At 44.1% G+C, this 23,129-nt stretch overlaps 1 protein-coding gene across 1 annotated transcript in view; it reads right to left on the bottom strand.

Moving 5' to 3' along the window:
- The window catches only part of LOC134909106 (uncharacterized), a 272,045-nt gene that overhangs the window by 180,907 nt on the left and 68,009 nt on the right, over window positions 1-23,129 (bottom strand). The window contains exon 4 of the mRNA XM_063915544.1: window positions 1,501-1,725. Within this exon, the coding sequence (XP_063771614.1) occupies window positions 1,501-1,725 (225 nt within the window). The remainder of the gene's footprint in view (window positions 1-1,500; window positions 1,726-23,129) is intronic.

Raw genomic sequence — 23,129 nt, 5'->3', positions numbered from 1 at the left:
GTGATATCTCATTATAATTTCTGATATCAACTCCTGGTAAGGTATCACAAGCTAATACAGAGTTCTATACAATTCTAACTTGTGATATCTTATCACAATTTCTGATATCTTATCATGAGATGGTTTATAAATTAGCATATCATGCAAAGCCACTCTGTATAAGTTGTGTTGTACGGTCAGAAGAATAGTTAATTGAGGACATATCTAAAAATGTCCATGGACTGCTAAAATTATGGCCATTTGTGAATGGCCAAGTCATGGATTACCAAACAGCTGAATTGAAGGAAACCTGAGAAATGAGAATGACTGTATCAGTAGAACATTTCCTGAAGCGTCAGACTGATTGTGGCACATGCAGAAAAAGTCACATTATATTTATGGACACATGTCAGTACCTTATCCCATGTAGATAGATAGCCAGTGCTGAGCTCCCACTTTAAATGTATTTCTTCTGTATTTGGTTTTCTGATCTCTGAACAGAATTGATATATGATCCCGCTGAACAGGATGCGGAATGTCAGTATACCGACACAGCATCCTGTGCAGCAGAATGTCGGCAGGGGGGCGAGTGCAATGAAGTCCTTTGCAGGCTCGCTGTGCTTGCCACGCTGCATTCGCCACGGTGCTGGCTCGTGGCGACCTTGGCTCACCACAGTTCTATTCTCTCTCTATGGGTGTTGTGGACACTCATAGAGGGGGGATCATATACCTCGCCAGTATTCTGGCAGCGGTATGGTGACCTTGACGGGATCCCGGCAACGGTATGAAGACAGCCGGGATCCCGACGAGCGGTATGCTAAACACATATCCTCTGAACACTATATTTAAGAAAACAATTTAATTATATTTTTTGAAAAAACAATAAAAACCAAATACATATCATCATCGCTCTGGGTTAGCAGGAATTGAAACAAAGGATAGCTGGTAATAATGTCATGGTATTTGGCTGTATATTTTACTCAGCAACGGGGGCAGGTCATAAGACCCTATGAGTGGACTAAGGGCCTGATTGAGATGAGTCCAATGGCTTAATGATGGCTTACGTGCTGATCCGATGTTTGTGGGTCAGCGCATGTGCAGAACGGGTCCTGCATGATCATTTTACAGCTTGCCCTTAACTGCAGCATGACTGACATACTGCTGCATTTGGGGAGCTTAGTGGGTGTGTGTCATCCCTGTTTTGTAGATGTGCCGAGCCCAGGGTCTACATCATCCGATGCATATTTCCTGGACCTGGCTGACTGGTTCCGATGGGGATCCAATGCTGTGTCTTTATATGCAGCACTTGGATCGCAGATGCTGGCAGGAGGGTCTATTTCCTACAGACACCTCCTGCTATATTGGCATTTTGTTTGTACTGTATTGCACAGCTGCTTCCCTGTGGTGGTGCACTACTATACAAATCAGAATCAGACCATGAGTTCTGAGTGTGCACACAATGGGGTTTTCAGCCACATTCCATCCTATTCTGTTTCTATAACAGCACACAGGAAGCATTACCTGGAACGCCACATGTTGGCTGTTTTTGGCCAGGTGGGGTCTTTGTACCAGCAATCTCTTCTCCATTTGAGGTAACACACCAACAGTGACCGGTGCTGCCATGGCACTGCTTCGGATGGTAGTTGCCCATTTCATCACAGTCAGGTACAAAAAGTCCCAATGGGAATCTGTTTCCATGTAGATTCTGAAGTCTCTGTTTTTCTTTCAAGCAGGGGGGATCACTTTCTGACAAAGAGACAAGTAATAACATTGTCACATTTTAAGATTAGTTAACAGAAAAGTATATGGAAGACACATATCTGCTGATATTAAGGGTTTGAGTAAATAACAGGATTATATTTTACTACTGTATAAAATACTTCTTGAAAAAACAGAATTCCCCTGGCACACTGCAAACTTGCTAATAAAGGAGATCTACATACTACATGATAATTGAAATGCAGAGATCTTAGTTACATATATTTGCAAACATATGGTAAGCTATCAGCCACGGTGAGGCATCTATGCTTTGGTGGTCCTACGCTACATGGCAATAACTTCTACTTTAAGTCATATGTTTTATATATTCTCTAAATTGAAAGTTAGCTCCCCTGGAGACCTCCCAAGATCCTCCAATATTGCACTACATGGAACAGTATACCCTCCAACTACTGATCCTATCCATACCTCTCAGAAAAGTGATAGACACACTGTCCAGAAGTAGTGTGGAACATACTACTTCTGGACAGACATTTATGTTGGTTTGCGTGATATTCCAGAGAAAAACAACATCTCATGGTAAGGTACCCCAACTCCTGGTAAGGTATCACACACTAATACAGAGTTCTATACAATAGTAGCATGTGATGTCTTATCACAATTTCTGATATGCTAATTCATAAACCATCTCATGATAAGATATCATGTAAAGTCGCTCTAAGTTATGTCGGTTATGTACACTGGCCCTGTCTTGTATGCTGTAAAAATTCAGGGGTGCAGTGAAAATAAATTTACACTGGCACTATCTTGTATGCTGTAAAATTCAGAGGTGCAGTGAAAATAAATGTACACTGGCCCTGTCTTGTATGCTGTAAAAATCAGAGGTGCTGTGAAAATAAATGTGCAATGGCCCAGTCCTGTTTGCTGTAATAATACAGGGGTGCTGTTGTTAAAATAAAAGTACGCTGGCCCAAATACAGGAGTGCTGTTGTTAAAATAAAATTACACTGGCCCTATCTTGTATACTGTAAAATTACAGGGGTGTTGTTCAAATACAGGAGTGCTGGCCCTGTCCTGTATGCTGTAAAAATACAGGGCTGCTGTTGTTAAAATAATAGTACACTGGCCCTGTCCTGTATGCTGTAAAATTACAGGGGTGCTGTTAAAATAAATGTACACTGGTCCAAATACAGGGGTGCTGTTGTCAAAATAAAATTAAACTAGCCTGTCTTGTATTCTTTAAAATTACAGGGGTTTTGTTCAAATACTGGTGTGCTGGCCTTGTCCTATATGCTGTAAAAATACAGTGGTGCTGTTGTTAAAATAAAAGTACACTGGCCCTGTCCTGTTTGCTGTAAAAATACAGGTGTCATGATCTGTGCCACACTGTATCTTCTATCTGCCTCTAGGTGTCAGAGAGCCTCCTGGTCTGTCTAGCAGTTTCCACTCTGTGACCTTGCAGGGTTGGTTACCTGGTTATGTGCAGCTGTGGTCTACACCTGGGAAGCTGCTATTTATCCTCTGCTCACAGGCACTCCTATGCCAGATCATTAAGTCTACCTCTGTGACTGCAACGCTTTGGTTTCCCTGTGCAAGGTTTAGTCTGTGTCTCCTGCTTCTCCTGAGTCCACTAACCTGTGATTATACAGCCCTTGTGACATCGTCTAAGGAAGGTTTACTAAAGTAAAAAGGCCCGGCGCTTAGAAATAAGGTGTTTGACCTGAAGCAGCTGTTCAAGGGATAGTTAGTCCCTAAGAAATTAGTGTAAAGGAAAAAGTGTACAGCGCTAAAAACTGGATATAAAACAATATATCTTTTTTATTTTTTAACCTTAAAAGATCTAGTTGCAACTAGCAAATCACATGTAAAATATTATATAAAAATTGATATAAATGTGAACAGAAAAAGGGCAAACACAGCACAGTAAAATGTTTGGTATATTACCACATAAGGAAGCCACACACAGTCTCCTATTTGTAATCCTTGGAAGAAATGCCACAGTCCAGGGGATATAAATATCACTTGTTAAGAATTGTTTAGTCCATATGGAGTGAAATAGAATGACCTTTGATTGTTTCTGGACAATTGCAGTCCTGTTGGTAAGCTTGGTCCTGTACTCCTTTCTCGGACAGCAACAAGTTCCCCGTTAGAGATCGTAGGTGGACTTGTAGGCGTATTCCAGGATAGATGTAGTATCTGTGATGACAGGCTCCTTAAAACCGACGTGTTTCGCTGTGTCAACAGCTTTATCAAGGTATATGGGTGCTGTTAAAATAATGTACACTGGTCCAAATACAGGGGTGCTGTTGTTAAAATAAAATTAAACTAGCCTGTCTTGTATTCTTTAAAATTACAGGGGTTTTGTTCAAATACTGGTGTGCTGGCCTTGTCCTATATGCTGTAAAAATACAGTGGTGCTGTTGTTAAAATAAAAGTACACTGGCCCTGTCCTGTTTGCTGTAAAAATACAGGTGTCATGATCTGTGCCATACTGTATCTCCTATCTGCCTCTAGGTGTCACTCTCTGCCTCCTGGTCTGTCTAGCAGTTTCCACTCTGTGACCTTGCAGGGTTGGTTACCTGGTTATGTGCAGCTGTGGTCTACACTTGGGAAGCTGCTATTTATCCTCTGCTCACAGGCACTCCTATGCCAGATCATTAAGTCTACCTCTGTGACTGCAACACTTTGGTTTCCCTGTGCAAGGTTTAGTCTGTGTCTCCTGCTTCTCCTGAGTCCACTAACCTGTGATTATACAGCCCTTGCGACATCGTCTGTCTGTTTACAGATTCTGGTCTTTGGCTCCCTGCAACTCTGCTAAAATTGTCAGAGTATCTGATCATCTTCCTTATTATAACTTCAGAGCCCGTCTGTATTCCGCTCCAGCATTGCCTTGTTATCTGGAAGTCCTCACATGTTTTCATACTTGTGACGGTGTTAGTCTGGACTCTCCTGGTTGTATTCAGAACTGTGTCAATCATCCTTTCAGCACTGTCTACACTCTAGACTTTTATATGGTTGTTTACTGAATATCACCAGTTGCTAGTGTAGCATACTGGAATGTTAACAGATATTGGAAAGTTCCAAAAGCCATTTAATTCTTATCAGTGAGTGGGGGAGTTTATGGCCCCAAAACTAGAAAAAACATTTCTCACAGAGCCTACCACATGTAGGGGGTTACGACAGGAAGTGTAAGGGGGTTTTTAGGACAAGGAACAAAGCACAGGCTAGTGTGAGCTGAGGACTGAGGATGGAAGGCACAGGCTAAGTGTCCAGGAGAAACGCAGTCTGGGGACTGTGGAACAAGCATGGTACTCCACAGTCCCTGGCATTATGGAAAGAAGAGCAGCGTGTGGGTGTTGCTATGAAGATAGGGAGAGCCCATATCTGCAGTGTAACAGGAAAGCCAGCAGCTTCAGTGAGAGATGGAGAGTGCAGTGTGAGAACCACAGTATACAGAGTACAGTGGAAGGAACCAGGAACAAAGGGGATCCCCAACTTCTGGGATACCCAAGAAGCAGGACGGGAGGTGGAAGTCTTCGGGAGAGGACCTGGGTGAGTGGTAGGAAACCACATTTGGCGGAAGGCCCCCAGTAACGTGTCCATGAGAGATCCCGTTTAGATAGAGCCCCTAGCAAATGGGGGAGAGCACACCGAAATGAATCTCAGTTTGCGGATGCCGCACTACTGATTCCCAGAGACTGCGCTGGTATGTACTGTACTGTAATGCTGCCACATCATTGTTTATGCTGTTATTGCCAGTGAAGCAACTAAAAGGAGATGTAACCTGATGTAACCCATATGAATATTACGCTGGAGAGAAGAACAAGGTGTTAAATGTTATTGTCGTGATAACTCTGACTGAACTGTGAATAAACTGCTTGCTAATGTGATGAAACGGCCTGGCGTGCAATGCTTTTAAAATCACTGATTGACCTGGCTCTACCCGGCTATCACACTAGGACTTTTGCAATCCTCTATGTGACTTTCCTTGTTTCTGCTTTGATTTCAGTTCTGTTCAGAAATATCTAGTCTGCTATCCTGGTGCATCCTGATAAGTACTCATCCTGCTACTGCTTCACTTGCATACATCGCCTGAATTCAAGCTCAGCTGTACTCGCCTTGCCTGGCTCCAGTTACTCAGTCTATGTATCTGCCTGTTTCAATACTCATTTTACCAGTGACTGTCAATTCACATTATCCAGTAATCTAGTCATAATTGGCTGTAATCTGCACTTGTCTTCACCTGTGTTCAAGATTGTTAATGCAATCCTGTGTTTTGCCATTCAAGTGTCTGTTTCCTGCATTTACAAACGTTTGTCTGATCACCCTGTATTCCAGCATCTTACCCGTTGAGAGACAATAATTGTTTATATACCTCTTCTGGCCTCAGTATAACCTCATTTCATGTACTTCCTGCATATGCACACACAGGAAAGCATAGTAGTCATGACAACAGGGGTGCTGTTGTTAAAATAAAAGTACACTGGTTCTGTCCTGTATGCTGTAAAAATACAGGGGTGCTGTTAAAATAAAATTACACTGGCACTGTCTTGTATACTGTAGAATTACAGGGTGTTGTTCAAATACAGAGGTGCTGGCCCTGTCCTCTATGCTGTATACATACAGAGGTGCTGTTGTTAAAATAAAAGTACACTAGGTCTGTCTTGTATGCTATAAAAATACAGGGGTGCTGTGAAACTAAAGGGGCACTGTTCTGTGTGCTGTAATAATAAAGGGGTGCTGTCCTGTTTAATGGAGAACAAAAATTTGGAGGAAAAAATAGTGAAAGATCAGGAACCACTTCCAGTTCCTTGTACTAGTGCTGAAGCTGCTGTTGCCACCAGTCATGACATTGCAATTCCATCAACATCGTCTGCTAAGGCCGATGCCCAACGTAATAAAAGGCATGTAAAATCCAAGAAACAAAACTTAACAATATAAAAGAAATTATCTGATGAGACATGTAAAATTGGCAATATGCCATTCATGACACAAAGTGGCAAGGAAAGGCTAAGGCCTCGGCCTTTGTTCATGAACTTCGGTAGTTCAGCTTCTCATGAGGATGGAAGCCCTCTTACCTCTCGAAAAATGTAAAAAAATTAAGCTTTTTAAAGCACAGGAAAAAATCAACTGTGCGTTCAGAGCAGAGGTGTAGCTAGGGTTTTTGGAGCCCAGGGCAAGAATAATAATGGCGCCCCCCCCCCCCCCCCCCAAAAAAAAAAAAAATACAACAAAAAACAAAACTACAGAAGGAAAGTATGTGCGCACGCTAGCGGTGCCACTGTATATAAAGATGTCAGGGTGTGTATATATAGATATTTTAAATTGCAGTGGTTGAAATTGAATTTTTGAAGGGGGAATGAAAAAATGCAGGTAGCCATTATGTGCGCGCCAAAGGCGTGTGTGCACTCCGGAAAAGGGGGTGTGGTCACTCAAAAGGGGTGTGTGTCCTTCAGTGTAGTAGGACCCCTTATACTATCTAGTACTGGTGCCCCTTTCACATTATAGCACATGTTATGAGCCAAAATTCACATTATAGCACTCAGAATGAGCCAAAATTCACATTATAGCACATGGTATGAGCCAAAATTCACATTATAGAGTGAGGGGATCCTACCCCCTTAATTAACAAAGCCTGTGGGGTACTGTGGTGAGGGGAGCCTACCTCCTTAATTAACTAATCTTGCAGGGCACTGTGGTGAGGGGAGCCTACCCCCTTAATTGACTAATTGCAGAGTTTAGCAGCGGAAGGGGTGCAGCAAACCGCAAGCTGCTGCGCTTTTGCCACCTCCGACACTCCATGTCTTCGGCGCTACCCAGGATGCAGAGCACCGCACCGGGGATGCACCCTTTTCAGTGTGGTCTGCTGTGCTCCAAAGGGGGATCTTCTCTCCTGCTGCAGGATCCCAAGGTGCGCCGTCCTCCCCGCTGTCCGCGCGGTCTTCTTTAAGCCAGCCGGGGTCTTCTGCGGGTCCTTGCTCCGGTAAGTATGTGTCCTCCGCGATGTCGGTGCTCCTGTCGCTGGTCAGTCTCCACCCTTGCTGCAGGGTCCCGGAAGGTTGGATGTCCTTCCCCGGCCCTGCGGGTGGCTGGACTCCTCCTGTTCTGCGGCATCTTCTCCACTCAGCACAGACGGCTCTGGTCACTCTGTTGAGAGGCACAGGCGTGGGCAGCTCCTCCTTGGCGTTGATCCTCTCCTGGTCCTGCAGCTCGCTCCCTCACATCTCTTCAGCTGGTGCGTAGGTCTCCGCTCCTCCTCTGGTCTTCGGTGAGTCCTCCAGGGCCTCCTGCCTCCTTCCCACGTGCCGCTGCTGTCTGCTAATTAAAATATATATATATACTTCCGTGTCTGTGGAGAAGTGCCAACACTTCGACCAAAAATAAATAAATAATATATATATATATATATATATATATATATATAGCAGAAAGACGGGCGGCACTCAGAAATGATGACAGGCAACAAGCAGGGTATAGCAACGTTTCGAAGTGTATTACTTCTTCATCAGGACAACAAATACAATACAAAACATACCTTATATAGGCTCACCACAGCGTGTCAAACAGCTCCGGCGCGGGACGCGAGTGCCGACGCCCACAAATGACGTCATCACCGCTCGCCGCGTAACCGGGGCAACTGTAAGCAAAGGACTTCACAGTTTAAAATGTGATCGGTGAAACACCGATCCGTGAACATAAGAAACATAGTGTCATAATACATATACAATTAAAAACATACTGGAGCAAATGGAAACATAGCAGCTGCTACCGAGCAATTCCTAATAAGCTAAACGAGAGGATAATGAGAATTACATGCAAGAACAAAACATAGTGGGAGCTCAGGCATAAATGGCAGACTGGTGTTGCATTTGTAAGACACCTATAGAAAACCTATAAAAAACAATGTAAACCCAGGGATTCATTGAGACCACGAGGCACAAGAGTTTGTAATTCATGAATCCACCTAGATTCTTTTTGCAATAATCTACGGGATCTATCGCCTCCGTGGATTCTCGGTGGTTCATGATCAATGATCATGTATTTTAAACAGGCAACATTGTGTTTAGCCTGAAAAAAATGACGAGCAACTGGTTGGTCACTATGGCCAGTTGCAACAGCATTCCTAATAGCCAATCTATGATTGGCAATCCTCTCGCGTAATGTGCGGTCGGTTTTGCCAACATAGTTGTAGCCACATGGACATATAATCATATATATAATAAATTTAGTGGTACATGTGACCCTATGCTGGATGTAATATTTCCTACCACTGAATGGATTGCAAAAATTTTTACCAGTAGTAAGGGCTCTACAGGTAGTGCAATTAAGGCACCTAAAACACCCTTTTTGAAGTGTCAAAAAAGTGTTTTGTTCACTTTGAGCATTATCTAGGCCAGTAATATCAGTCTTGACCACCCAGTCCCTGATGTTCCTACCTCTAGTATATGACGACATGATGGAGGTATCCTGTAATTGTAGGCTGGTGTCAGTACTGACAATGGGCCATAGTTTCTTTGCAGTGTGCGACATGTTGTTACTCATGGTAATAAAATGATTAATCCAAGGTAACTTCTTATTTTTTATCAGAGAATGTCTAGAAGATAAAAGTGTTTCCCTAGTACAACACAAAGCCTTGGATTTTGGCTGTAGGAGAGATTTGTACTCATAGCCCCTTTGAATAAATTTATCAATCATCCGATCAATCTGGGCACTGGCAGTGTCAGAGTCACTGCAGATTCGTACTGCCCTAAGGAACTGAGAGTACAGCAGGCCGAACTTCAGTGGTTTAGGATGACAACTGTCTGAGTGAAGAATCGTATTCCTATCTGTCGGCTTTTGATACAATTCAGTCACTATATGTCCTTGAATTGAACGGACAAGGACATCTAAGTAACACACACTGTCAGGGCTTATGTTATACGTAAATTGTACAGGGTGTCCGGAAGAATTATGTGCCTCAATGCTCTCAATGAAAGAGTCCTGGGTATTATTCCAAATAATGAAAAGGTCATCTATATACCTAGAAAAAAATATTATAGACTCTGAAAACTGAGGATTGTCAAAGAAAATCTCTTGTTCAGCCAAAACATATAAGAATTAGCGTACGATGGGGCCACAGGGGTCCCCATCGCACAACCAGATGTCTGCAAATAAAATTTCCCATTAAACATAAAATAATTAAGTGTAAGTACCATCTGTAATAAATCAAGGAAAAAATCCACATCTGGACCCTGATATAGGGGGTTATTAGTAATCAATTTCCTCACTGCATTTAAACCATCACTATTAGGAATTACCGTATATAAGCTTGAGATATCAATGCTGCACAAAAAGCAGCCTGGAGGTAAATCACCAACCATTTTAAGCTTATTTAAAAAGGAAGTAGTGTCTAGCAAATACCTATCATTAACAGTGATACATGGCTGTAGCATAGCATCAAGAAATGTAGAAACTCTCTGAAACAATCCATCACGGGCTGAAATTATTGGACGCCCGGGTGGATGCACCAGCGATTTATGCACCTTAGGCAGGGCATAAAGTACTGGTACAATGGGTGAATCAATGGTTAATGCTTTCATAAGGGTCTCAGAAATCACACCAGATTGAAATGCCGACAATAATTTATTATGCAATAGCTTGGAGAATTCACGAGTGGGATCTCCCGCTAGTGCCTTATAAACACTGGTATCACTTAATTGACGTTCCAGTTCAGCTTTATAGTCAGAAACATTCTGAATCACGATACCCCCACCCTTGTCTGCGGGGCGTATCGTGATATCAGTGTAACTGGACAAATCCCTGAGAGCTTGATATTCTTCTCTACTCAAGTTATTTCTAACCATACTAGGCAACCCAGTCATCACCTGTTTAGAAACAGAATCACTTAACATTCTACCATAAGTCTTAATAGAAGAATTATAAGAAACAGGATCAAAGTGGCTGCGTCTCTGTAATCGGGCCAATTGAGGAGGTAAAGATTCCACAGAAGTATACGTGGTGATGTTTTTAGTCCCATTGAAGTGTTCATGTAGTTTGAGCTGACGATTCAGCTTGTATTTTTCAATTTCCCATTGATGAGATGAGAACTGTACTGTCGGCACAAATGACAAGCCTCTATTCAAAACGCGCACCTCAGTGGGGGTCAAGGCATGATCAGAAAGCTTAAAGATTATTTCCTCCTGGCCAGAGGGGGTCTGCCCACCCGCCCTCTGCCTCGCTCTTTTACACTGGCCACCTCGCCGCGTCCACCTCCTTTTCCGCCGGCCACCCGGCGGGTACGAGCCCCTAAAGGGGAATTAGATCCTGAAGCCTGGATGTCAGATCTAGTATCAGAGTCACTGTTGGTGTTTCTTTCGCCAGATGAATCTGATTGCCATAACTGTTTATAATTTCTTTGACGAAATCTCTGTTGTCTTTCATTCCGGGTGCCAGAAGCCCAAAGATACACACGGTTTTGTTCATAATCTGCATTAACTGTCGCTAATTTTTGACGTTTAAATTGAATCAATTCTCTTCTGTAGGTGGTAATCTGTCCCTCCAATTTTTCCAACCAATTAGTTTTGGTGTCAGCAGCAAGTGTAGATTTAAATTTGGCTTCAAAGGTAGTTATCTTATCCTGTGCAATGGATAATTCTCTAGATGATTCTTCAATCACCAAAAGTAGCAAATCGAAGCTACACTTATTTAAAATCGCTATTCAGCGCTTGCAAAACGTGGTGTTAAATCTACCGATCGTGGGTGTATTGCGAATACGGAACCCACGCGGTATCCGTTTCTCCTTATAATAGTCACTAAGTGTTATAGCATGATAACGGTAGTCAACTTCCTTTTGCTTTAACCTGAGCCAATCTCTGTATAGAGATTCAGTAGATTGTGCATCTGCCTCATCATTTAAAGCTTGATCGAGAAGGATAGATTCAGCCTCTACCTCAGAGAAATTAAGCATAGTTCCCTGTGTAAGCAATGCAAGGTTCACAGTCTCCACAGATTCCATTATTGCTGCAGTATTCATTACAGCCATACAATACGCTGACAGACACACTGATGTAATGAAGCTCCCACTTGAATAAAACAGGGTGCTAAAGCCAAGAATCTTAATCCCTGCAGACCAAGAATTCCACATATATCATGATTGTGGCAGCACTCCTCACTCACAGTGATTACTTGCCTGGTGCCCTCCTAGGTACCTCAATAGCTGTAAGGTCCAATATAGCAGAAAGATGGGCGGCACTCAGAAATGATGACAGGCAACAAGCAGGGTATAGCAACGTTTCGAAGTGTATTACTTCTTCATCAGGACAACAAATACAATACAAAACATACCTTATATAGGCTCACCACAGCGTGTCAAACAGCTCCGGCGCGGGACGCGAGTGCCGACGCCCACAAATGACGTCATCACCGCTCGCCGCGTAACCGGGGCAACTGTAAGCAAAGGACTTCACAGTTTAAAATGTGATCGGTGTAACACCGATCCGTGAACATAAGAAACATAGTGTCATAATACATATACAATTAAAAACATACTGGAGCAAATGGAAACATAGCAGCTGCTACCGAGCAATTCCTAATAAGCTAAACGAGAGGATAATGAGAATTACATGCAAGAACAAAACATAGTGGGAGCTCAGGCATAAATGGCAGACTGGTGTTGCATTTGTAAGACACCTATAGAAAACCTATAAAAAACAATGTAAACCCAGGGATTCATTGAGACCACGAGGCACAAGAGTTTGTAATTCATGAATCCACCTAGATTCTTTTTGCAATAATCTACGGGATCTATCGCCTCCGTGGATTCTCGGTGGTTCATGATCAATGATCATGTATTTTAAACAGGCAACATTGTGTTTAGCCTGAAAAAAATGACGAGCAACTGGTTGGTCACTATGGCCAGTTGCAACAGCATTCCTAATAGCCAATCTATGATTGGCAATCCTCTCGCGTAATGTGCGGTCGGTTTTGCCAACATAGTTGTAGCCACATGAACATGTAATCATATATATAATAAATTTAGTGGTACATGTGACCCTATGCTGGATGTAATATTTCCTACCACTGAATGGATTGCAAAAAAATTTACCAGTAGTAAGGGCTCTACAGGTAGTGCAATTAAGGCACCTAAAACACCCTTTTTGAAGTGTCAAAAAAGTGTTTTGTTCACTTTGAGCATTATCTAGGCCAGTAAGATCAGTCTTGACCACCCAGTCCCTGATGTTCCTACCTCTAGTATATGACGACATGATGGAGGTATCCTGTAATTGTAGGCTGTAATTGTACTGACAATGGGCCATAGTTTCTTTGCAGTGTGTGAAATGTTGTTACTCATGGTATTAAAATGATTAATCCAAGGTAACTTCTTATTTTTTATCAGAGAATGTCTAGAAGATAAAAGTGTTTCCCTAGTACAACACAAAGCCTAGGGATAGATCCCGTAGATTATTGCAAAAAGAATCTAGGTGGATTCATGAATTACAAACTCTTGTGCCTCGTGGTCTCAATGAATCCCTGGGTTTACATTGTTTTTTATAGGTTTTCTATAGGTGTCTTACAAATGCAACACCAGTCTGCCATTTATGCCTGAGCTCCCACTATGTTTTGTTCTTGCATGTAATTCTCATTATCCTCTCGTTTAGCTTATTAGGAATTGCTCGGTAGCAGCTGCTATGTTTCCATTTGCTCCAGTATGTTTTTAATTGTATATGTATTATGACACTATGTTTCTTATGTTCACGGATCGGTGTTTCACCGATCACATTTTAAACTGTGAAGTCCTTTGCTTACAGTTGCCCCGGTTACGCGGCGAGCGGTGATGACGTCATTTGTGGGCGTCGGCACTCGCGTCCCGCGCCGGAGCTGTTTGACACGCTGTGGTGAGCCTATATAAGGTATGTTTTGTATTGTATTTGTTATCCTGATGAAGAAGTAATACACTTCGAAACGTTGCTATACCCTGCTTGTTGCCTGTCATCATTTCTGAGTGCCGCCCGTCTTTCTGCTATATTGGACCTTACAGCTATTGAGGTACCTAGGAGGGCACCAGGCAAGTAATCACTGTGAGTGAGGAGTGCTGCCACAATCATGATATATGTGGAATTCTTGGTCTGCAGGGATTAAGATTCTTGGCTTTAGCACCCTGTTTTATTCAAGTGGGAGCTTCATTACATCAGTGTGTCTGTCAGCGTATTGTATGGCTGTAATGAATACTGCAGCAATAATGGAATCTGTGGAGACTGTGAACCTTGCATTGCTTACACAGGGAACTATGCTTAATTTCTCTGAGGTAGAGGCTGAATCTATCCTTCTTGATCAAGCTTTAAATGATGAGGCAGATGCACAATCTACTGAATCTCTATACAGAGATTGGCTCAGGTTAAAGCAAAAGGAAGTTGACTACCGTTATCATGCTATAACACTTAGTGACTATTATAAGGAGAAACGGATACCGCGTGGGTTCCGTATTCGCAATACACCCACGATCGGTAGATTTAACACCACGTTTTGCAAGCGCTGGATAGCGATTTTAAATAAGTGTAGCTTCGATTTGCTACTTTTGGTGATTGAAGAATCATCTAGAGAATTATCCATTGCACAGGATAAGATAACTACCTTTGAAACCAAATTTAAATCTACACTTGCTGCTGACACCAAAACCAATTGGTTGGAAAAATTGGAGGGACAGATTACCACCTACAGAAGAGAATTGATTCAATTTAAACGTCAAAAATTAGCGAAAGTTAATGCAGATTATGAACAAAACCGTGTGTATCTTTGGGCTTCTGGCACCCGGAATGAAAGACAACAGAGATTTCGTCAAAGAAATTATAAACAGTTATGGCAATCAGATTCATCTGGCGATAGAAACACCAACAGTGACTCTGATACTAGATCTGACATCCAGGCTTCAGGATCTAATTCCCCTTTAGGGGCTCGTACCCGCCGGGTGGCCGGCGGAAAAGGAGGTGGACGCGGCGAGGTGGCCAGTGTAAAAGAGCGAGGCAGAGGGCGGGTGGGCAGACCCCCTCTGGCCAGGAGGAAATAATCTTTAACCTTTCTGATCATGCCTTGACCCCCACTGAGGTGCGCGTTTTGAATAGAGGCTTGTCATTTGTGCCGACAGTACAGTTCTCATCTCATCAATGGGAAATTGAAAAATACAAGCTGAATCGTCAGCTCAAACTACATGAACACTTCAATGGGACTAAAAACATCACCACGTATACTTCTGTGGAATCTTTACCTCCTCAATTGGCCCGATTACAGAGACGCAGCCACTTTGATCCTGTTTCTTATAATTCTTCTATTAAGACTTATGGTAGAATGTTAAGTGATTCTGTTTCTAAACAGGTGATGACTGGGTTGCCTAGTATGGTTAGAAATAACTTGAGTAGAGAAGAATATCAAGCTCTCAGGGATTTGTCCAGTTACACTGATATCACGATACGCCCCGCAGACAAGGGTGGGGGTATCGTGATTCAGAATGTTTCTGACTATAAAGCTGAACTGGAACGTCAATTAAGTGATACCAGTGTTTATAAGGCACTAGCGGGAGATCCCACTCGTGAATTCTCCAAGCTATTGCATAATAAATTATTGTCGGCATTTCAATCTGGTGTGATTTCTGAGACCCTTATGAAAGCATTAACCATTGATTCACCCATTGTACCAGTACTTTATGCCCTGCCTAAGGTGCATAAATCGCTGGTGCATCCAACCGGGCGTCCAATAATTTCAGCCCGTGATGGATTGTTTCAGAGAGTTTCTACATTTCTTGATGCTATGCTACAGCCATGTATCACTGTTAATGATAGGTATTTGCTAGACACTACTTCCTTTTTAAATAAGCTTAAAATGGTGGGTGATTTACCTCCAGGCTGCTTTTTGTGCAGCATTGATATCTCAAGCTTATATACGGTAATTCCTAATAGTGATGGTTTAAATGCAGTGAGGAAATTGATTACTAATAACCCCCTATATCAGGGTCCAGATGTGGATTTTTTCCTTGATTTATTACAGATGGTACTTACACTTAATTATTTTATGTTTAATGGGAAATTTTATTTGCAGACATCTGGTTGTGCGATGGGGTCCCCTGTGGCCCCATCGTACGCTAATTTTTATATGTTTTTGGCTGAACAAGAGATTTTCTTTGACAATCCTCAGTTTTCAGAGTCTATAATATTTTTTTCTAGGTATATAGACGACCTTTTCATTATTTGGAATAATACCCAGGAATCTTTCATTGAGAGCATTGAGGCACATAATTCTTCCGGACACCCTGTACAATTTACGTATAACATAAGCCCTGACAGTGTGTGTTACTTAGATGTCCTTGTCCGTTCAATTCAAGGACATATAGTGACTGAATTGTATCAAAAGCCGACAGATAGGAATACGATTCTTCACTCAGACAGTTGTCATCCTAAACCACTGAAGTTCGGCCTGCCGTACTCTCAGTTCCTTAGGGCAGTACGAATCTGCAGTGACTCTGACACTGCCAGTACCCAGATTGATCGGATGATTGATAAATTTATTCAAAGGGGCTATGAGTACAAATCTCTCCTACAGGCAAAATCCAAGGCTTTGTGTTGTACTAGGGAAACACTTTTATCTTCTAGACATTCTCTGATAAAAAATAAGAAGTTACCTTGGATTAATCATTTTAATACCATGAGTAACAACATGTCACACACTGCAAAGAAACTATGGCCCATTGTCAGTACTGACACCAGCCTACAATTACAGGATACCTCCATCATGTCGTCATATACTAGAGGTAGGAACATCAGGGACTGGGTGGTCAAGAGACTGATATTACTGGCCTAGATAATGCTCAAAGTGAACAAAACACTTTTTTGACACTTCAAAAAGGGTGCTTTAGGTGCCTTAATTGCACTACCTGTAGAGCCCTTACTACTGGTAAATTTTTTTGCAATCCATTCAGTGGTAGGAAATATTACATCCAGCATAGGGTCACATGTACCACTAAATTTATTATATATATGATTACATGTCCATGTGGCTACAACTATGTTGGCAAAACCGACCGCACATTACGCGAGAGGATTGCCAATCATAGATTGGCTATTAGGAATGCTGTTGCAACTGGCCATAGTGACCAACCAGTTGCTCGTCATTTTTTTCAGGCTAAACACAATGTTGCCTGTTTAAAATACATGATCATTGATCATGAACCACCGAGAATCCGCGGAGGCGATAGATCCCGTAGATTATTGCAAAAAGAATCTAGGTGGATTCATGAATTACAAACTCTTGTGCCTTGTGGTCTCAATGAATCCCTGGGTTTACATTGTTTTTTATAGGTTTTCTATAGGTGTGTTAGGGTCTCCTGCCCTGTGCTGCCACGTCGTCATGGCAACCGGGAGACAAGTGCTAGTGGAGTAACCTGAGCGCAACTGATACTCCGGTTCGGATCTTTTGCTGTGCAGTGGTTATAGGCTCTGTGCACGGCAGGGGATCCGGTGCTGGTTTTTGTGCACACAGTCTGTGAGGTCTGAGTGGGGCGTGGACAGCACCTGCTTTATAAGGCCTCTTTTCAGGGTAAGCAGATGCTGCTGAATCTTTGTTGGTCAGTCAGTTCATGAACGTTAACCAGTACTGTGTAGCTTTGTATTTGTTTGTTGCTTACTGCAAATAGGCCTGGGAATTTGGTATTACACTCTGCCAATCCAGACCTAGCAGTAAGACTGGAGTCAGTCGTTTAGCTTGCTGGGGTTCTGTTACTACTCTGTGAACTTAGCAAGTTTGCGGCTGTATTCTAAGACTTGCCTGTCTAATCCTGTCTCACTGTGCTAGGTGTCAGGGGTCAGTTTAGTGGCAGTAAGCTAAAACCTGTGCACTGCAAGTGAGAATTTGGATTGTGGAGATACTCCTTGTGTCTATCATTCCATCTCTGACCAAGGAGTTTACTGCCACACCCGTTGGTAACCCTTTAGGGTTTTGCTGTTGCCCTTAGCAACAGCATTTCGGGTACTCTACGTATTAAAACACAACATCTTGCTTTTTCCATCTTAGCAGTTCTAATACAAGGGAGATACCCAGTTCCTTAGCCTCTGGGCTTCTCTGTTCACTTTGTGTGTATTTTGTTACCCTATCACCTTCTGTGTACGTTATGTCATATCCCCCAGTTTGTCTGTGAGTCCATCTGTTTTGCATAACAGTTCAAACACCAGTACATTCCTGCAGACACTGGAGTGCATAACAGTTCTGACACCAGTACTTTCCTGCTGGCACTGGTGTGCATAACATATTCAGCAGCCTAATACTCCTGTTGAAATTTTGTGGGAATATGGAGCATACCCCTCAAAATACGTTGCAACAGGTGGTCGATCAGGTGCAGGTCCTGACTCGACAATTTAATGATTTGTCCATTAAAATGCACACCTCCCAGGCTGCTGGCGGAGCTCCCACAGCAGCAGCACCTGCAGGGGTTAAGGAGCCGAAAGTAAATCTCCCGGATCGTTTTTCTGGAGATCGCTCGCAGTTCTTTTGTTTCAAGGAGAGCTGCAAGCTATACTTCCGGCTTAGGCCTCAGTCTTCTGGGTCGGAGATTCAGCGGGTGGGCATAGTGATTTCCTTGCTACAAGGAAACCCACAGGTCTGGGCATATGGGTTGCAGCCTGACTGTCCGTCGCTTAAAAGTGTTGATGCTTTTTTTACGGCACTGGGCATGTTGTATGATGACCCTGACAAGACGGCCTCAGCCGAGGCTCAGATTTCGATCCTTAAGCAAGGGCGCAGGCCAGTTGAGGTTTACTGTACGGAGTTTCGGAGGTTGGCCCATGATACCCAGTGGAATGACCCAGCCCTGAGACACCAGTACCGAAGAGGTCTTTCTAACCAGATAAAGGACCAACTGGTACAATATCCCTTGCCTGATAGCTTGGATCAGCTCATGCAGTTATCCATCCGGGTGGATAGACGGCTGAGAGAGCGTAGGTTTGAAAGGGAGACTGAGATTTCCTTCCTTCCCAAGGGAACCTCAGACTCTGAGGAATTTTCTGAGGAGCCTATGCAGATTGGGGCTACCCGCCTCTCCTCGCGTGAGAAGACGCGGAGGAGACAGCAGGGGTTGTGTTTGTACTGTGGGAATAAAGGTCATGTGGTAGTATCATGCCCAGAAAAGCCGGAAAACTTCAGGGCCTGAGGGTGATGGGAAATATCCTGTCAGGCCAGAAGTCAGAATTTCCCAAGAAGACTTTTATCATTCCGGTGACCTTGAAGAGCCTCGGTCAAACTGTCAAGACTGAGGCCTTTGTGGACAGTGGGGCCGACGGGGTTTTTATGGACCGCCAATTCGCCCTGAAACACTCTGTTCCCTTAGTACCCTTGGCATCGGAAATTGAGATTTGTGGGTTAAACGGGGAACCATTATCCCAAGGTAAAATTACCTCTTGCACTAGCCAGATTTCTTTGTTTATTGGAGCCACACACTCTGAAAAATTGTCCTTTTATGTGACTGTCTGTACTTTTGCCCCATTGGTGTTGGGGTTACCCTGGTTAAGGGCCCACAATCCTCAATTTGACTGGGTCTCTGGGGAGATTCTTAGTTGGGGTACTGATTGTTTCAGGAGTTGCTTGAGCCTTCCAGTCAGGCTCTCGCAGCTAAGTTTGCCAGGATTGCCAGGGTGTTATGCAGATTTTGCGGACGTGTTCTCCAAAAAAGTTGCAGAGGTACTACCTCCCCATCGCCCCTATGACTGTGCCATTGATTTGTTGCCAAATGCTAAGCTTCCCAAGAGCAGGTTGTACTCCCTGTCACGTCCTGAGACTCAGGCTATGGCAGAGTACATTCAGGAGAACTTGGCTAAGGGATTTATCAGACCTTCACAGTCTCCAGTTGGGTCGGGGTTCTTCTTCGTGGGTAAAAAGGACGGTTCGTTGCGACCCTGCATCGACTTCAGGGAATTGAACCGTATCACGATTAAAAACTCATACCCACTGCCTCTCATTTCGGTCTTGTTTGACCAGCTTCGTACTGCCACCATTTTTTCTAAGATTGACCTACGCGGTGCGTACAATCTAATCCGAATAAGAGAGGGGGATGAATGGAAGACTGCCTTTAATACCCACTCAGGGCATTATGAATATTTGGTGATGCCTTTTGGGCTCTGTAATGCCCCGGCAGTCTTCCAGGATTTCATGAATGATGTGCTCAGGGAATATTTGGATAGATTCTTAGTTGTATACTTAGATGACATCCTAATCTTCTCCCATTCCCTGGAGGAACATCGGAAGCATGTACGCTTAGTCCTCCAGAAACTCAGAGACCACCGGCTTGGGGCAAAGCTGGAGAAGTGCGAATTTGAAGTTCAGCAAATCGCATTTCTAGGATATATTATCTCCCCAGAAGGTTTCCAAATGGAGGGTTCCAAGGTACAGGCAGTCCTGGATTGGGTGCAGCCCACTAGTTTGAAGGCGCTTCAGCGTTTCCTGGGCTTTGCGAATTTTTATAGACGATTTATCGCTGGATTTTCGTCTATAGTGGCGCCCTTGGTGGCACTCACTAAGAAAGGGGCGGATGTTGCTCACTGGTCTTGTGAGGCTAAAGCGGCTTTTGCCCGTCTCAAAAGGGCATTTGTTTCGGCCAAGGTGCTGCGACACCCAGATCCAGAGCGTCCTTTTGTGGTGGAGGTGGATGCCTCTGAGATGGGTATTGGGGCAGTGCTTTCTCAGATGGGAGTGTCTGATAATCGCCTTCATCCCTGTGCTTACTTTTCCCGTAAATTTTCGCCTGCCGAGATGAATTATGACGTGGGTAACCGGGAATTGTTGGCTATTAAGGATGCACTCGAGGAGTGGAGACACTGGCTTGAGGGGGCTAAGTTTGTGGTCTCAATTCTCACTGACCATAAGAATCTGGCATATTTAGAGTCAGCGAAGCGTCTCAATGCCAGGCAGGCACGATGGGCTTTGTTTTTTGCTCGCTTTAATTTTTTGATAACATATCGCCCTGGGTCAAAAAACATCAAGGCTGATGCGCTCTCGCGGAGTTTTGCTCCAATCCAGGAGACCACCGAGGAGCCGTTGCCCATTGTTTCCCCATCATGTATTAAAGTGGGCATTACCCAGGACCTCTTATCATTAGTCCTTAGAGCACAGGAGCAGGCTCCTCCAGACCTTCCGGTAGGTCTTTTGTTTGTGCCTCCTAGGTTAAGACAGCGAGTGTTCCTGGAATTCCATGCCAAGAAGTCGGCAGGTCACCCGGGTATTGCCAGAACTCGGGAGTTGCTATCTAGGGCGGTGTGGTAGCCCTCGGTGGCTAAGGATGTGGATCAGTGGGTTCGGGCATGTGACATCTGTGCCCGAAATAAGACTCCTAGAGGGGTTCCTGTTGGCCCATTACATCCACTCTCTATCCCATCTAAGCCATGGACCCACATTTCAATGGATTTTGTGGTGGACTTGCCCAAATCCTCGGGGATGACAGCCATCTGGGTTGTCGTTGACAGGTTTTCGAAGATGGCGCACTTCGCTCCACTGGTTGGGCTGCCATCAGCCAGACGCCTGTCTGAATTATTTATGCTGCATGTTGTGCGTCTCCACGGGTTGCCACTTGATGTGGTCTCTGACCGCGGATCCCAGTTTGTGGCCAAATTCTGGAGGGCATTTTGTTCCGATCTCCAGATTTCTGTCAGCTTGTCGTCAGGCTACCATCCGCAGTCTAATGGGCAGACTGAAAGGGTGAACCAGTCCTTGGAGCAGTTCCTCAGGTGTTATGTCTCCAAGTGTCAGACTGACTGGGTTGCTCATCTGTCCATGGCGGAGTTTGCCTATAACAACGCGGCTCACTCTGCTACAGGGATCTCTCCCTTCCTTTGTGTGTATGGGCATCATCCTAAGGCCAATTCTTTTGACCCCGTGGACTCCACGCCTGGTGGTTCCTCTGTGGTTTCGGTCCTTAGAGGTATTTGGCGGAAAGTGAAGAAAGCCCTTGTGTCTGTGTCATTAGTGACCAAAAGGGTTTTTGATAAGCGGAAAAGACCCTGCAGCTTCAAATTAGGAGACTTCGTCTGGTTGTCTACCAAGAATTTGAAGTTGAGACAGCCATCTCATAAGTTAGGGCCCCGGTTCATCGGCCCTTATAAGATCACCAGGGTTATCAATCCGGTGGCATTTCAGTTAGATCTGCCCCGTTCTTTGGGTATCAATAAAACATTTCATTGTTCCCTTTTAAAACGGGCGATTAGTAATCCTTCTACCAGTGGAAGACCTTCCCCTCTTCTGATACGTGGCCAGAGGGAGTTTGTTGTTGAAAGGATTCTTGACTCCAAGGTGGTTCGGGGTCGGCTGTCATTTTTGGTGCACTGGAAGGGGTATGGCCCGGAGGAGCGGTCGTGGGTGCGCAGTTGTGATCTTCATGCCCCCAGACTGATACGCTCTTTCTTCTCGCAGTTCCCCGATAAACCCGGTGGTAGGGGTTCTTTGACCCCTCGTCAGAGGGGGGGTACTGTTAGGGTCTCCTGCCCTGTGCTGCCACGTCGTCATGGCAACCGGGAGACAAGTGCTAGTGGAGTAACCTGAGCGCAGCTGATACTCCGGTTCGGGTCTTTTGCTGTGCAGTGGTTATAGGCTCTGTGCACGGCAGGGGATCCGGTGCTGGTTTTTGTGCTCACAGTCTGTGAGGTCTGAGTGGGGCGTGGACAGCACCTGCTTTATAAGGCCTCTTTTCAGGGTAAGCAGATGCTGCTGAATCTTTGTTGGTCAGTCAGTTCATGAACGTTAGCCAGTACTGTGTAGCTTTGTATTTGTTTGTTGCTTACTGCAAATAGGCCTGGGAATTTGGTATTACACTCTGCCAATCCAGACCTAGCAGTAAGACTGGAGTCAGTCGTTTAGCTTGCTGGGGTTCTGTTACTACTCTGTGAACTTAGCAAGTTTGCGGCTGTATTCTAAGACTTGCCTGTCTAATCCTGTCTCACTGTGCTAGGTGTCAGGGGTCAGTTTAGTGGCAGTAAGCTAAAACCTGTGCACTGCAAGTGAGAATTTGGATTGTGGAGATACTCCTTGTGTCTATCATTCCATCTCTGACCAAGGAGTTTACTGCCACACCCGTTGGTAACCCTTTAGGGTTTTGCTGTTGCCCTTAGCAACAGCATTTCGGGTACTCTACGTATTAAAACACAACATCTTGCTTTTTCCATCTTAGCAGTTCTAATACAAGGGAGATACCCAGTTCCTTAGCCTCTGGGCTTCTCTGTTCACTTTGTGTGTATTTTGTTACCCTATCACCTTCTGTGTACGTTATGTCATATCCCCCAGTTTGTCTGTGAGTCCATCTGTTTTGCATAACAGTTCAAACACCAGTACATTCCTGCAGACACTGGAGTGCATAACAGTTCTGACACCAGTACTTTCCTGCTGGCACTGGTGTGCATAACAAGGTGTCTTACAAATGCAACACCAGTCTG

The sequence above is a fragment of the Pseudophryne corroboree genome, chromosome 4 (assembly GCF_028390025.1).
Source record: "Pseudophryne corroboree isolate aPseCor3 chromosome 4, aPseCor3.hap2, whole genome shotgun sequence".
NCBI classification, from domain to species: Eukaryota; Metazoa; Chordata; class Amphibia; order Anura; family Myobatrachidae; genus Pseudophryne; species Pseudophryne corroboree.
The sequence above is the reverse complement of the archived record's forward strand: the minus strand, read 5'-3'. Positions and strand labels throughout refer to the sequence as shown.